General features: G+C 42.2%; 1 protein-coding gene across 1 annotated transcript in view; it reads left to right on the top strand.

Moving 5' to 3' along the window:
- The window catches only part of LOC146830893 (fibrocystin-L-like), a 533,569-nt gene that overhangs the window by 214,653 nt on the left and 304,818 nt on the right, over nt 1-14,098 (top strand). Inside the window, exons 35-38 of the mRNA XM_085603812.1 lie at nt 2,525-2,629; nt 4,256-4,444; nt 10,479-10,649; nt 13,541-13,764. Of these exons, the coding sequence (XP_085459938.1) occupies nt 2,525-2,629; nt 4,256-4,444; nt 10,479-10,649; nt 13,541-13,764 (689 nt within the window). The remainder of the gene's footprint in view (nt 1-2,524; nt 2,630-4,255; nt 4,445-10,478; nt 10,650-13,540; nt 13,765-14,098) is intronic.

Raw genomic sequence — 14,098 nt, 5'->3', positions numbered from 1 at the left:
TCTAGGGAGAGCTGCACTGTACATCCTGGGGGCCTTGCACCGCATTCCACTATTTATCAGGGGCCCAGTCCCACCTGGGCACACCGCATGCAGGTATGACATTGGAGAGCAGCTGGGGAGCCCACCCCCAGCTGCTCCCACCGGTTCCCCTGGGCGGCCACCACATTTGTGTGCTGCCCCGAGAGCCAGCCCCTCTTCTTCTGGGGCTGCCTCACGGGGAACGCGATGGTGCTCCCCGGCTTCCTTCCCCACTCTAGGTTCCATGGTGGGTATCCTGGAGCCTGCAGTCATCTTCGCAGAGAGCACAATGGCACTCCCAGACTTCCTCTTGGTTGGGGCCAAGAGGTGGGATCTTGGACCCTCAGGCACCTTCTTGGGGGCCACAACGGCGCTCCCTGACATTCTCTTGGTTGGGGTCAAGTGTTGGGATCCTGGGCCTCGAGGCACCTTCACGGTCATGCGCATCGACCTCCAGGGGGTGTAAAGAAAATCCACTTGTTATTTCTGATATCCAAGCTGAGTAATTAAAGTTATCCAAGTCAATTGACTGCCACTACCCGCCCATCAATGAGTTCTCAATTGCCGGGTGGCTATGGTCTCTCTCCTTCAAGAAGTAGAAACCAAGAGAGACCATAGGCTGAATCTGAAATTTGGATTACAGCTGATGCCAAACTAATACAGATTAGTGAATGGGGGCACATGGATGATCCTCATCTATAAAGGGATTTTTTGGTCATGCTCCATCCGGGCTCGGAGGAGTAGATTCATGATCTAATAAACAAGGGCTGTCGCTAGTCTACTTTGGCCTGAGGAAGACCGTATCTGATGTATCTACAGATACACGTACCTACAGGTTCGAAACATCAACGTGAAACTGTCTCATGTCCAGGCTCACTATAGCTAGAAATTTAAAAGACAGTGCATGCTAGAGTGGAAGACCGGAGAAGGACAGAGATTTAGTTATTGTTTTGTTTGTGTTTGAATTTGAAACGTTACTCATTTCACTTTTTGTCACCACAGTCACCCATTGAATTTTCTTCGTATTGTTAGTGTTTTCTTTTGTCTGACAGCCCATATTTATTTACTGTGAAAAATAGTTTTATGAAAAAAAGTTTTTCTAAAAAAACAGAAAATCAAAACAAAAAGTAATACATTTATATTTTTGCTAATTTGCTGTAGGTGTGGTACATTCAGAATTGCTTTGTATAATTAAAATAGATTTTGAAGAAACGGTTTGGTTCTAAATAAGCACCCCATGGTGCTTACCCAACGGAACCACTTGTAGCTTTGCAATTCGATACCCAGGTTCCGAGGGAAACAGGGTGACCCCATTGATCTTAAAGCTAAAAGGCAATCAGGGTGTGTCTGATGGTCTGGGCTGCCAGATCAGAGTATCAACTGGTTTTTTAGCGGTTTATGGGCCGGTTTTGTAGGCAGGTGGGCCAGATTTTACAGTAGATTTCCCTGATATTACCACAAGCATTGCCGGCACCAAGCACAAATGCATACCTTGCAAATTACCAATGAATCGTGTCTTTACATGTTCAAAACTAGCCTGATTTGCAAATGTGGGCCACCTCTTTTTTAGGTATCTGGTTCGCTAATGGTGGACATTTTTATTTTGGTGCTCTGACCTATTTTTTGTCCAGGTCCGACCTTGCTGAGAAGAGCGAATCAGTGCCTCTGTGTGTTTAATGCTTTATAGCAAGGCAGGTGGAAAACCTCACACAGTGTGTGCTTGAGATCTTGTCTGTGGACCTCTTTACTGCACATTCAACGAATAATTCTACCCAGAGTAACGTTTATATCTGTAACATTATGATATTTTTCAATAATTATGACAACACATTGCCCCCATTCAGCCATCTTTCACTGTATAATATCCTGTCTTGCACTCCTTCATAGATATACGATAAACCCCCCCCCCCGTACATAAAAATACATAGACGCTCTCTAATGCCAACAGTTCTTCACATGTAATATCCATCTAGGCACTCAATTTATTAATATAAATAACGGTGTGTTATTCAGCCTTAGTTGATTTCTCTAGATCTCTGCCCCAGATGAAAAGCATCATTATGTGCAAGAAATGAGGTTAATGAAATTCCCATAAATGCTATGCCATGGATGTCCAACATAGGTCCAGATATAATCATGACTACCACTGACTATGCTAATGAACTTCATTGAGAGTCATTGCTTGGATAAAACCTTATGTGGCACCGATCAGACCCTGCTAGACCTATGTTGGATACCCCTAACTTGTACATTTTTGTTGTGACTGCTTTAATTTCTTCTCATAGAGTGTAAAGTTTTGCTCTCCTGCTATTTATGTTTAATTTTTTGTGCTTTGCTCATTGACTCTATAATTGCTTTTCTCGAATATTTAATTTTGTAATTGCAGTTCTAATGGCTCAGTGTGTGGATTTTGTACATCAGAAGAAGTACAAAACTTATGTTTTTGTTCTTAAGCTAGTATATTTTTGTGTGCATTCGCGCTACATAATCATTGTTACTTTTGCAGGCTCGCTGCCTTGCAAGGTTACTTCATCAACAGAAGAGAACTTGGAGTGTGTCATTCATTCAAGTGACACAACACACATGGTCAGCAATAAGGGCTCAGACATACGTAAGTACTATATCACTGTATAGAAAGAACTAGTATCAATATAGTGCATTTCCAGTGAATTTGTGGTGTTTTATACTTTGCAATGTCTCAGAATCTCATTATTTAAGTGGAGACTAATGACCTGGAATGGCACGCCCCGCTTTGCTTATCGGTCCTTCCCGCAGCGATGCTTGTCCAGCTGTCCGAGAGTGGCTGCATGAACAGTGTGCAACCTCCAAATATGTCATTGGTACTAAAAGTCTAATAAATGGTATGAATACCTCACCATGCCACAGAACGGGTAATCAGTGGTGGCTGGTCCATTTTAAAAATAGTACTCCATAAACTCATACCTCAAATTTCACAGCAGCAGCTTACGTCAGTCCTACACGTGCTCAGGCCTCAGCAGAAGAAGTGATGATATTATAACGAGTGCCAACATAATGCATAAGAAAATGCCTACACGAGTCCTGCAATGACAATAAATGCCCTCGCAATAAAACTCTCAAACTCAGCATTAATTTTCACTCAAATATTTAAATGTCTTGAAAGTTTTAAATGTATATTTTGAAATCCAATAATTTTGTCCCACGATATTGGCTGAAAAATGCATGTTGCCATAAAATACAAACTTTTCATTTTAGATTACTTAACTCAGTTCCTCAAACAGAAGCTTGTAAATATTGTAGAAATGACATGTTTATAACACAAAAACGTGCTATATATGTTAATCAAGGACTCGCATGCAGTGCCCTCACATAAGGTAAGATTCCCCCTTCCATGCCCATTTAGCATCGTAATTCAATGTTATGGGTGTCCATCATATGGCAGAGATTTTCACCAACATGATGCCAGGGATAGCCAGGATTACACCAAGAAGGCATAGACTAAATGATGTGAGCGCAGCCTTATGCCATGGAAAGGCATAATTTTGTCAAGAATATCTGCAATATGTCATGAATTGGCACAATTAGGCCTGGACTATCATTCTGCTGCGATAGCCACAATTACATCAAGAATCCCCATAATCTGTCAAGGATTGGCACAGCTATGCCTGCACCAGTGATATAGCAGCCACAGCCACGCTTATGTCTGGAGTGCCCGCAAGATGTCAATTGTAGATGTCCCTTATGCCAGTTATGGCTTCATTAATGACACAAAGTCTCACAAAGTCCCACATTATGGCAAGGATGAGCCGCCATAATGCTAGAGGTAAACACAAGTATGTCAGAAGGCACAATCACAAAAATCACAAACAGGCATGCCTTCAAAGATACATTCACTCACAGAGGCACATAACCAGCACTTGGGTGCAAAGAGGCGATTCACACAGGAACCCTAGCACTTGTGAACGGAAAAGGGCGTGGCTAAGAATCACGGACTGGAAGTTACTCCTGTGTATTTTTTGTCATTTTATTTTACCAAAGTGGACAGTGATTAAAAAAATGGGCTTGTATTGGGAAGTGCTGCTTCGGTCTTTAGTCACCACCTTTAACTTTTGCAGAAAATCTCTATTATTGGGACTTGGAATGTATTTAGTTTCGTTTGCAGTAAGTGCGGCTGTCCACCACAGGTTTCAGGAAAGGTGATGTTTAAAAATTTCACAAAACTGCATGTACTAAAAGTATGTGTTATTTGTTGGCTCAGACTTTGGGCCTGGATATGCCTGGTCTCCAGCATTCCTGGAAGTCGCTGTAGGAGACACAGTGGTGTGGCAGTGGCAAGCCCCAGCTCTGGTCCAAAATGTGGGCTACCAAGTGTTCTCCGTGTCCAGCCCCGGAAGCAGTGATTACGACGGGGAAGGATTTCAAAGTCCCAATGGCAGACAAGCATCTGGTAAGTTGTGGCGCTTCATGAAGAGTTCTATGCTCAGTGAAATGAAGATAGGATGAAATGAGAAAGTATCTCGCAGTTAAATTGAAATGCACTTCTAAGTTTGCTAAATGAATGAAACCGATGCCGGCAGATTCAACCAGTGAGACATAATTGACTTTGTAGTTGAGAGTGGCATCCCCTGATATTGGAAGTGACTGAAGGCCGATTTAGCAGATGCAAATCTGAAAAGAACAGCGCTGAAAGGACCTGAAATGCCTCGACTTACACCATTTCACACCTATCTCCATGTGTTTTAATTTACTTCAATTCATTTCGTGTGAAATGTGCGTTTTAGGTAGCAGGTTTAGTGGGTAAGATGCAAGATTACACCTAGAAGCTCCCGGTTGCATGACTAGCTCCAAACATTATGTAGGTTCCACGTGCAAAAAAACACAAGCTTTTTCAAAAGCCCAAAAGTCGCAATGGAGAACTGACAAAAGCAATAGAAAATGCCTGCTTCAGTACAAAACATTCTAGATAAAGGATTATTTAGTATACAAAAAGCACGGATTCAATAAATATTTACATGTTTGATTACAGCGTGTACTTTCCAGATTTAAAATAGTAAAAAGCATTAGCTAAACTAATAGGTCTGGTTTTAACGTGACAAAGCATACAAACACGAGTTTGTAAAATAGTTTTGCATGCATTACCACTATAAAGCCTTACCTATTGGCTTTGCTAACTTGAATATCTGCCAGTCAATTCTGGTGGCTTTCTAATCTTCCCGCTGAGAGTGTCCTTGCCAGTTTGGGAGCCGCTATTAGAACATTTCCAAGAACATTTCCAAGAACTTTGTTCCCCTTGAAGAAGAAAACAATCAACACGAGTCAGGAGAAATCATTAAAACATTAAATAAAGATATTTAATCTCTGCACGAAGGGAAGCTATATATAAGATTACACCCCGGCCATCTTTAGAAGTATCCTCAATTAGTGTGGTCCCTGAAGAAGGTGCGTGGACAAAAGCAATTTTCACACCAAAACATGGGTTCACCATTTTTAGAAGTGGTGTCAATTCCCACAAAACCTTAACGGTTGAAAAAGAAACACCTTCCCCATTGTTTTATTGTTTTATGTATGTGTTTTTGTACTGGGATGTGGTATGCAAGGATGGTATGGTACGTTTTTTATAGTATGTATGAGTGAGTGCAGGATAAAATTCTACATTTCATCTTCTGTTTGTTTTGTACAGTGTTTTATGTACAGGTTTTGCTAAATAAGTGCTACATGTTGATTTAATCATATGACAATTATTGTAAAATCAATGGATATATGAGAGTAATACATGTATTGATATTACGAAGTAGAACCAAAACAATGTTGAAGAAATGTTAAATAAAAAATATTTTCTACAAAGCATGAACATTGTGTAGGGCTTCTCCAGGTCAGAACACACAGTACTTTTCAGACATTGTAGAAGAAATACAGGCCAAGTGGGATTTTTTTCTCGTGCTTCAGCGGTGAAGGCTATGCCATGTACACTTTTCACTTTCTACTCATTGTGTCTCAATAAATATTCATACTTGAGCAAGATGAGTGTTTGCAATGAGCATGGATTGTCAAGTAGAGGCTCTAATGCTACTAGCACCACAGCTGAGGGTGCCACATGTACAGATTTTGCAGGCACCCAATTAGGTCAAAAACAGAGTATAAAGCAAATTGTTTATGAACCAAAACACCTTCTTGAAAACACAGGGTTTAGGAGAACCAACTTGAAAATGTTGGTGCTGTATAAGTGAGTTCTAAGGAATTCAAGAACAGCTTCAAAGGAGCTGAAGAAAAGTTTCAAACGTTCACCCTGTAATCAAAGTTCCCAAATGTTTAATTGCAATATGCTGGAAATTGTGCACCCTACTTCTCCATTGGAAAAACTGTTTCTTTTTATTTATTTTCCACCTACCCCTCAACCAATGTACACTATTGACTTGTATGGAATAAAGTACCCTCTAACATACATTATAAGGATATTGCAAGTCAACCAAGGAGTTCCGTGACATATTGAAGATGAGGTCATATCTGCCCATGTCTGCAATATGATTGGCACACCAGACCATAGCTAAATATGCCAAGCAAATGATAAGTTTGGCATTGGTCCATGGGGGTCAACAGTTTTAAGCAAACCAAAAATGTCTTATCAATGAAAAGTGCAAAGTAACCTTAACTACACATTGGCGTATGTCACTCTGTCTGTCCACATATACATAAACATATTAGATCACTTTCATGTGATACCGTTTTAGAAAAACAGGTGGAAGGTCAGAATGAGTAATAACATGCAGAGAGATAATTCCTTTCTGTAACGGCATACAAAAATAAATGCTGGTTTTTGACTCTGATAGTGCTCTGGGACTGCTAACCAGGCTCCAGTGCCCATGCTCTTTTCCCTAAAGGTAATGTTAAATTGGTACACCCAATTGGCAAGGCACTTTTCCCCTTATAAGTCCCTAGTGGAAGATATTAAAGGTACCCAAGGTAAGGGCAGTGAAGGGGTCCTCAGGTCTGCAGCACTGTATTGTGCCACCCTGTGTGACCCAAGTAAAAGTATGTCTGCAGGTCTGCCATTTCAGCCTTACACCTGAAGCCTATCTGCTCCAGATTAACTCTACACTCACACTGAATTGATGTAAGTAAGTCACTCTTAAAGGCGTTCTGCTAATCCCAGAAGATAGAGTGCATTATATTAAAGGTGTGGATATATATGTTTATACATGTATATATATATATATATATATATATACCTACAGTAACTCTATAAAGAAAAGTTTTACTATAAGTGACCAACAGTCCAAAGAGTAACATGGGCTGGCTACCAAGGAAACACGAGCTAGCCAGCTCCATTAGGGAGTGACCGAATTATGTTGTGTTTGGTGGCGAACACCGTGCTTTTTCACCCCAACATGATTCTCATGTTGAAAGTGAGCTGGCATGCACAGGGATGCCACACTACATGGGTGCCCCCCAAGGACACAAAGCTCCAGTACCTTGGCGGAATTCCCTGAGACATTTGCAGCCAAGACAAGAGTCTACCTTCCTGGGTGTGCTAGCCCTTCCCCAGGAAGGAGACAAAGGCCTGTGCAGGAAGTAGGCCACACCTTCTCCCTCCCAGGAAGGCTAGAGTTTACAGCCATCATGGTGCTGAGTCTCAAAGACTTCTCAGCCCTTTATATGCAAGAGTCAGTGACGGCCCGTGTAGGGTGTTTTACCGGGGCGGTGACGTGGCGCAGAAGAGGGGCAGGGTGGGGGGTTGCAAAATGTGGCGTACGACCGAGTTCAGGTAAGTTATGAAAAAAATTAATAAAACTAATTTCGTTGCGCGCGCTGCATCGCCAAATGCGATGCAGCGCGCGCAACGAAATTTGTTTTATTAATTTTTTTCGTAACTTAGCTGAAATCGGCCGTTTGCCGCATTTTGCAACCCCCCACCCTGCCCCTCCTCTGCGCCACATCACCGCCCCGGTAAAACGCACTACACGGGCCGTCACTGGCAAGAGTTCTTATCCCCCACTCGAGGACAAAGCCCTTCCTGCCCTGTCCAGCCTGGCAGACGGGAACAGTAGTTATGCAGGAGGCGTGCACCTCCAAAAGGCTAGCCACACTTTTAGGGTGGGCTAGGAGGTCTGTACAACCAAGGAAGGATGCGGCCATGTCGGAAGACCCTAGATTAGAGAACTCTAGGTAGGACAGTGACGTACACCCACAGGATGTTGTCACTACAGGAGCAGGTTAGCTGCAGGGACCAGTATCCCATTGGCCACTGTCCCTCATGTCCTTAATGGCCCATAAACCAGGATGTTAGGCGCTCCCCTGACACCAAAATCTCAGTTCTGACTTTGATTCCAAGAAGAGGCACAAAGAAGATGCCTTCAGCAAAGTCAGGACTTGTACTCTACTACCGTGAGAAGATGGGACACTTAAGCGTCCTGAAGAGACCATATACTGAACCCTGGTGATGACGTGTGTCCGTGGTGAAAGCTTTTTGCTCTCAGGAAGAGGGACTCCAGTGGACGCCAGAAACCAAAGCAGACCGAACTAGAATTGCAACCTGCTAGGCCTTTCGAGAGTGAGCCTGAAAAGAAGTGGTGTCCTGCAAGTCCAGAGTAGTAGCCAAACCTTCACCAAGTTTCAAACCGCTACTCCACTCCTGTTGCCTTCCAGCTGCCAAAGTAACCAGGATTTACATTTTCCGCAGCCCAGGCTTGGTGATTGCCAGTCAGGTGGTTGACCCCTTGAACGACATCTCCAGCTAGAGAGCAGCTCACAGCAACTGGAGACCGAGCCATGTCAAAGTTTCGGAAGAATCAGAGATCAGTCAAAAGAGTTCCATTAGGATTCATTTATGCATTTTTTTTTATTATTTTTTTTTTATACAGAACCTTTCTTTTTTCAGGCCCAATTCAAGTAGTCAACACCTATGCCATGAGAACACAAGCTCCCCCAACACCCTTAATCTTCTCTTCGGCCCTTCTGCTGAAAAACTTTGCTTTTACAATTACAGGCTGTTTTGGTAGCTTGCCTTTCCCAAAGACTTTGTAGTTGCCCGAGTGTACTACATCGATGATAGGGGCTGGTCCTTCAGGATTCTTCGCATAGTTAAGCCTGGGCTGCTCACTCACTAGAGCCCAGAGTTTATCCAGGTTGATTGCGGAACAGAACTGCTGATTTTTCTTCAGATGGAAATATCTCATACCGACTTTGCCAAAATACCCTGGATGATATTTGTCAAAGTTGATTCTATGATGATGCATGCCACCAGCATTTCCTCGGCCTCCAGGGTGCTTTCGGTGTTTACCTATGCGGCCATGACCATGGCAGCCGCAGGAAAAAGAGGTGATGCATTTTGTTTATTATGGGAGAATTCTGAAACTCTGGGAAGGATCCAAACATTCTGGACATACTTTCGACACCTCTTGCCCTATTCACCAAGGTCGGTTCGGTCATTGATGTATGTTTATGGCCAAAAACAAAAAATACTTCCTAAACGCCTGACAGGAATTCATAGATGGATTATGGCAGGAGATAATGGTGGGAAAGTGACTTCAGCCAAGATTTCAAGGGTGTGGCGGGAAGAGATGGCACCCCGCATTTGGTGTGAGTTTAGGGAAACACTTTCTCCACAAACAAATGTTTTCCCTGTGGAGAAAACACAACAATGTACATCTGCACGGCAGGGTTATTTACCCCTGTACTGAAATCTACTCTTTTTGATTTAAAAATAAAGGGAATAGGAGCCTGTGGGAGATGTCGCTTGACAATGCCAGTAATGCAGTTGGAAACCAGTCCTACTTCTGTGAATGTTTGAGAACTGAAATGAAAAACTTCGAGGAACGTTCAGGCAGAGATGGGAATCTACGTCCTTACTTTTATGTTTTTTAATCCCTTCCACCTCCACTTCTAATTAAAAATAAGCCAACAGACAGGCTGCAGTATGTTTTGCAGGATTTTATGATAAAAAACGTTTCATTCATAGTATGGATATGAGTTAAGAGCAATTTCCCCTTTAGTATTTAAGGCCCTAGCAATCTGCTATTTTTTGAGCATGTATGTTGGGATTAAGTATAAATTAACTAGAGCAGACTCCATTACAGATTTTCAGGCTGTCCTCATACAATAAATGTGCATATAATTAATGTACTTTGAAATCATTTACAATTTCAGTAGTTAGGCTGAAAATCTGGACTCTTGATATATAAAATGACAAACCTGGCTTTAGCTTCACTTCCGTGGAACAGTTAGGCGGCACGAGGGTAGGAAGACAGAGAAACTAAAGGGGCCACAGGCGGGTCGCTTAGTTCAGTTACTGGCTAGAATTTAAATTCTTTTTTTTGCTAGTTTGGAAGCATGGTCAGACTGCTACCTTGCAGCTTGTAAATTAAGTAAACAAGAACTCCATCCAGCATGTGATTATCACAGCATCAGTGAATGAAGCCTTATATATGCAAATATATGTTTAATGAGGACAAGTGCTCCATTTTAACCTCACCATCATACTTCAGGCTCTTTTAGATACCAGTTCACATCGCCCGGCGACCACTACTACAGCAGCGGCCGTGTCGGTTATTCCAACGGCTTCTCTCTACAGGGGAGAGTCCGCGTACTTCCGGTGCCTGACGAAGAAGCTGAACTCCATCTTCTCGTTGGGGGACAGGAAGCCCAGCACAATCCAGGTATTTCTGTTTTCAGAAAGGTCTATCCTCATCTGAACGCAAGCTGTGTATTTTTAAGGTGGTGAACAATATTGCAATTGCATGTGTACATTAGGAGTGAGATACCTTGATCTGTTATGCCTTTATGCTATCTTCAGGCGCAGTAAATGCAAATATTATAACTGTGTCTACCGTCTTAGTACACTTTTTAATGCTGGCAGATAATGCTACACTATCAAGAAATAAAAAAAATTGTTATGGTACCGCCTTGTTTATTTATATTAAAAAAGGCAGGTATTATTTCTTATAAGGGCTATGTGAATAAATAGATAACCACATGATGCAAAACGAATTAATTTAGAATCAGCATGAGTGACAGTATTATACTTTGTCCCCAGTAGTGCAAGGGCCTATGAGCCTGCTTTGTGAGCCCCCGGGGCTCAATGGTATTACAGAAAGGGGTCCCAGAGGCTTGGGCACCCCTTTCTGCAATACTGATAGTGCTGAGGCACATGTCTCACCAGCGCTGTCATGACAGGGTGGTAACTCATTTACATGGGGGTGTGGCCCTATGCAAATGAGGGAATAGTTTTGCCTCTGCGCCCGTGGTATATTATTGATGGGGCGCAGATGCAAACAGGCCCTTATGAGGCACCTTCACAGTGCACAAGAAAAAGGTGGTGCACTGTCCGTCTGTCGTGTGTCTCTTGAGGGCAGGACTGTCAGTGCGTCTCTTGAGGAACCCCCAATGATCCCCCACTACAGGTGGTTGCAGTCACTCCCTCCACCTGCCTACAGGGGGATCTCTTTTCCTTTAAAATGAAGGCAGCATTCGGCCTCAGTAGAGAGCATGGAGCCGCTTTGAAGCAGCCGCTCTGTTTTTAATGGAATACGCTGCACATAGGGCAGAGCAAGTTCGCGGCTGCCCTGGTGTCAGGGCATTCATTTTGTTATTGTGCACTGTCCCTGTTTGTATCTAGCACACCTGCTTAAAGGTAAACATGGACAGTGCGCCATTTACATAGTATGGCCCCTGGTGGAGAAAGGAATATGGGTAAATCAATGTATGAACAGTAGGAGGATACTAAGGAGTATACTACAGGATACAATACATTTTAAATAGCATGGAATGAAATTCTTGTTTGTGGGCGTTTAAGAAGATGATCTGGATACCAAAGGCAACGGGATGATGTCGTGAGTAAAAAACAACAGAAAGGGTGGCATGAAGATAGCTGGGAAAGTAGCTCAGTGAACTTATCATTTACAGCGAGCAAATGTGTTTTTCTAGAGGCTATGAATTGGAACACCACCGGGACTTACTCATCTTTTCATTATTCTAAGTTTGCAAAGTTGAGAAACCAGACAAAAGACTGTGTCAACCTTGAGGAATGTTTGAAATATACTCATTGTCTAGGCTACTCCACTTGGAGAGGATACTTTGACCTAATTTGCATGAAAGGATGCAGTCATCTCACCCACATTAGTTACCATGGTTCAACATAGGAGTAACATAGCTAGTTGGGCTCATCCAGAAGTCTTACTGGGAGTGATTGTGGATGAATATGTCCTACAGAGGCCACTGTAGTTAAAACTGTATTGAGTGTGAAAACTAATGAGTGATTTATTACTTACTCTGCCTCACATTTACAGGATTAAAAATGATTAAGGATAGGTAGTAAGGTGAATATGACACCTCCATCATCTCTCAACTTGTGGTCAACCTGTCTCTTCTCTGTAATCCACAGCCTTGCAGTCAAAGGGCTTTCTTCAGAATCAAAGGGACCCACCCACGTGGTGAACCTAAATCTAACAACTGAGCTTGTGTTTCGTGTATAGAAATCATTCGGTTAACCTTAATGCCAAGCAATAAGAGGATAATGAACTTTGTCAGGGAGTTACCTTACATTATCTTAGGGCATTATTTAGATCTCTGCAGAAAGAATAGTCTGTCACAAATGTGACTGATATCCCGTCATCTGTATTATAAACTCCATAGGATATAATGGGATTGTAATACGGCAGATGGAGTATTCCGCTCCTCCAAGATCTAAATAAGGCCCTTTGTCATTGTTCATAGAGAAGAGGAGCAGGAGGCTTCTTAACTGTCTGGAGATCCAGTGAGTAATCTATTTTAATTACACCTGCAATAAGTACACCAGGCGCCACCCATCAGCCTCCAGCAAAATAGAGTGCCATATTAATATCTGATATTTGCAGTGCTTACAAATGGCATTACTGTGGTATGTAGCCATATATAAAGCATTTTGTTATTAAATAGCACCATTTGTACTTGCCATGCATTACTGGCTGTAAAACTACTGACCACTGCAGAACAGAAGATAGTGCTTGGTGGTTCCTAGATAACTGGAAGTGGCACTCAATCAGCTATTCTGATTCCAGGGAAAATACTGAGCATAATTGAACTACTGAAGTATGACATTGTTAAAGGTGGTGATCTCCTTTGATGGTGAGCTGTACATTTCTATTGATGTAGCTGCCCAAACTGAAAGAAATCACGTGCCAGCATGGTTATTGTCTGATTTAGCCTTTGAGTGCTGCTGGCAGCATTTAGGACTTTTGGTAAACCCATGCCGATATAAGAGATGCATACGTGCAGTAATCTTCGGTGTGCAGCTGGGTTACTTAATAAGTATTGCCGCTCAATGATCAGTAAACTCTGCTGTTTTCATATTCAATTTATGTACGCTCAGAAATACAGAAATCAAACATGCTTGCCTTCTCTATATGCCCAAGAACTCCCACTTCAATTGAACTTATTGATTATCACCCTAGTTTGTAAACATGCACATCTCAATTATTTTAAGGGTTAGTGACTCCTCATGCCTGAAGCCTTAGTTTCATAATCCTATTCTAAGATAAATGACTAACCTTAAATGTCTTATGCTCTTCAGGACCTGTCCCATTCCGCAGGAGAAGATCCCCTGCAGAGTGTGTAGCAGATGAACCAGTCTGCAGCCAGCGCATGAATGCAACTTCGGGTCCACATCCCATTGTGTTTGAGTTTTCCAATTGCTATTCGGCTTCCATAACAGCAATCACTCCATCCAATGGCACCGTATTGGACCCAATAACACTCACTGGAACTGGCTTCAGCAACATTTCATGTGCCAATGAGGTATAGGACTTCGAAATAATCCCACTTTGTTACATTTGGGTTTATGATGTTAACAAATGTATCCAAGAGCATAAGTAGTCCCTAATTCTTATTTTACTTTTGTTATATGGTATATTTGGGTCCATAAGATTGCGGTTGATTTAACTGACTGTTTTCCTGCAAGATGTATAGGAGTCAAACTAATGCAAATTCAGTGGAATTTCAGTAATAGTTTGGAAGCTGTGATCCAATGTTAGCATGGAAATAGAAGATGTATTGAAATGCATTCCAGTTTACAAAGGGGAAAGTATAGGCATAGAATCTCCATGTAGAACTCAGGCACCTGTGTTTTACT

This window comes from Triturus cristatus, chromosome 5_1 (assembly GCF_964204655.1).
Source record: "Triturus cristatus chromosome 5_1, aTriCri1.1, whole genome shotgun sequence".
Classification (NCBI taxonomy): Eukaryota; Metazoa; Chordata; class Amphibia; order Caudata; family Salamandridae; genus Triturus; species Triturus cristatus.
The sequence above is the reverse complement of the archived record's forward strand: the minus strand, read 5'-3'. Positions and strand labels throughout refer to the sequence as shown.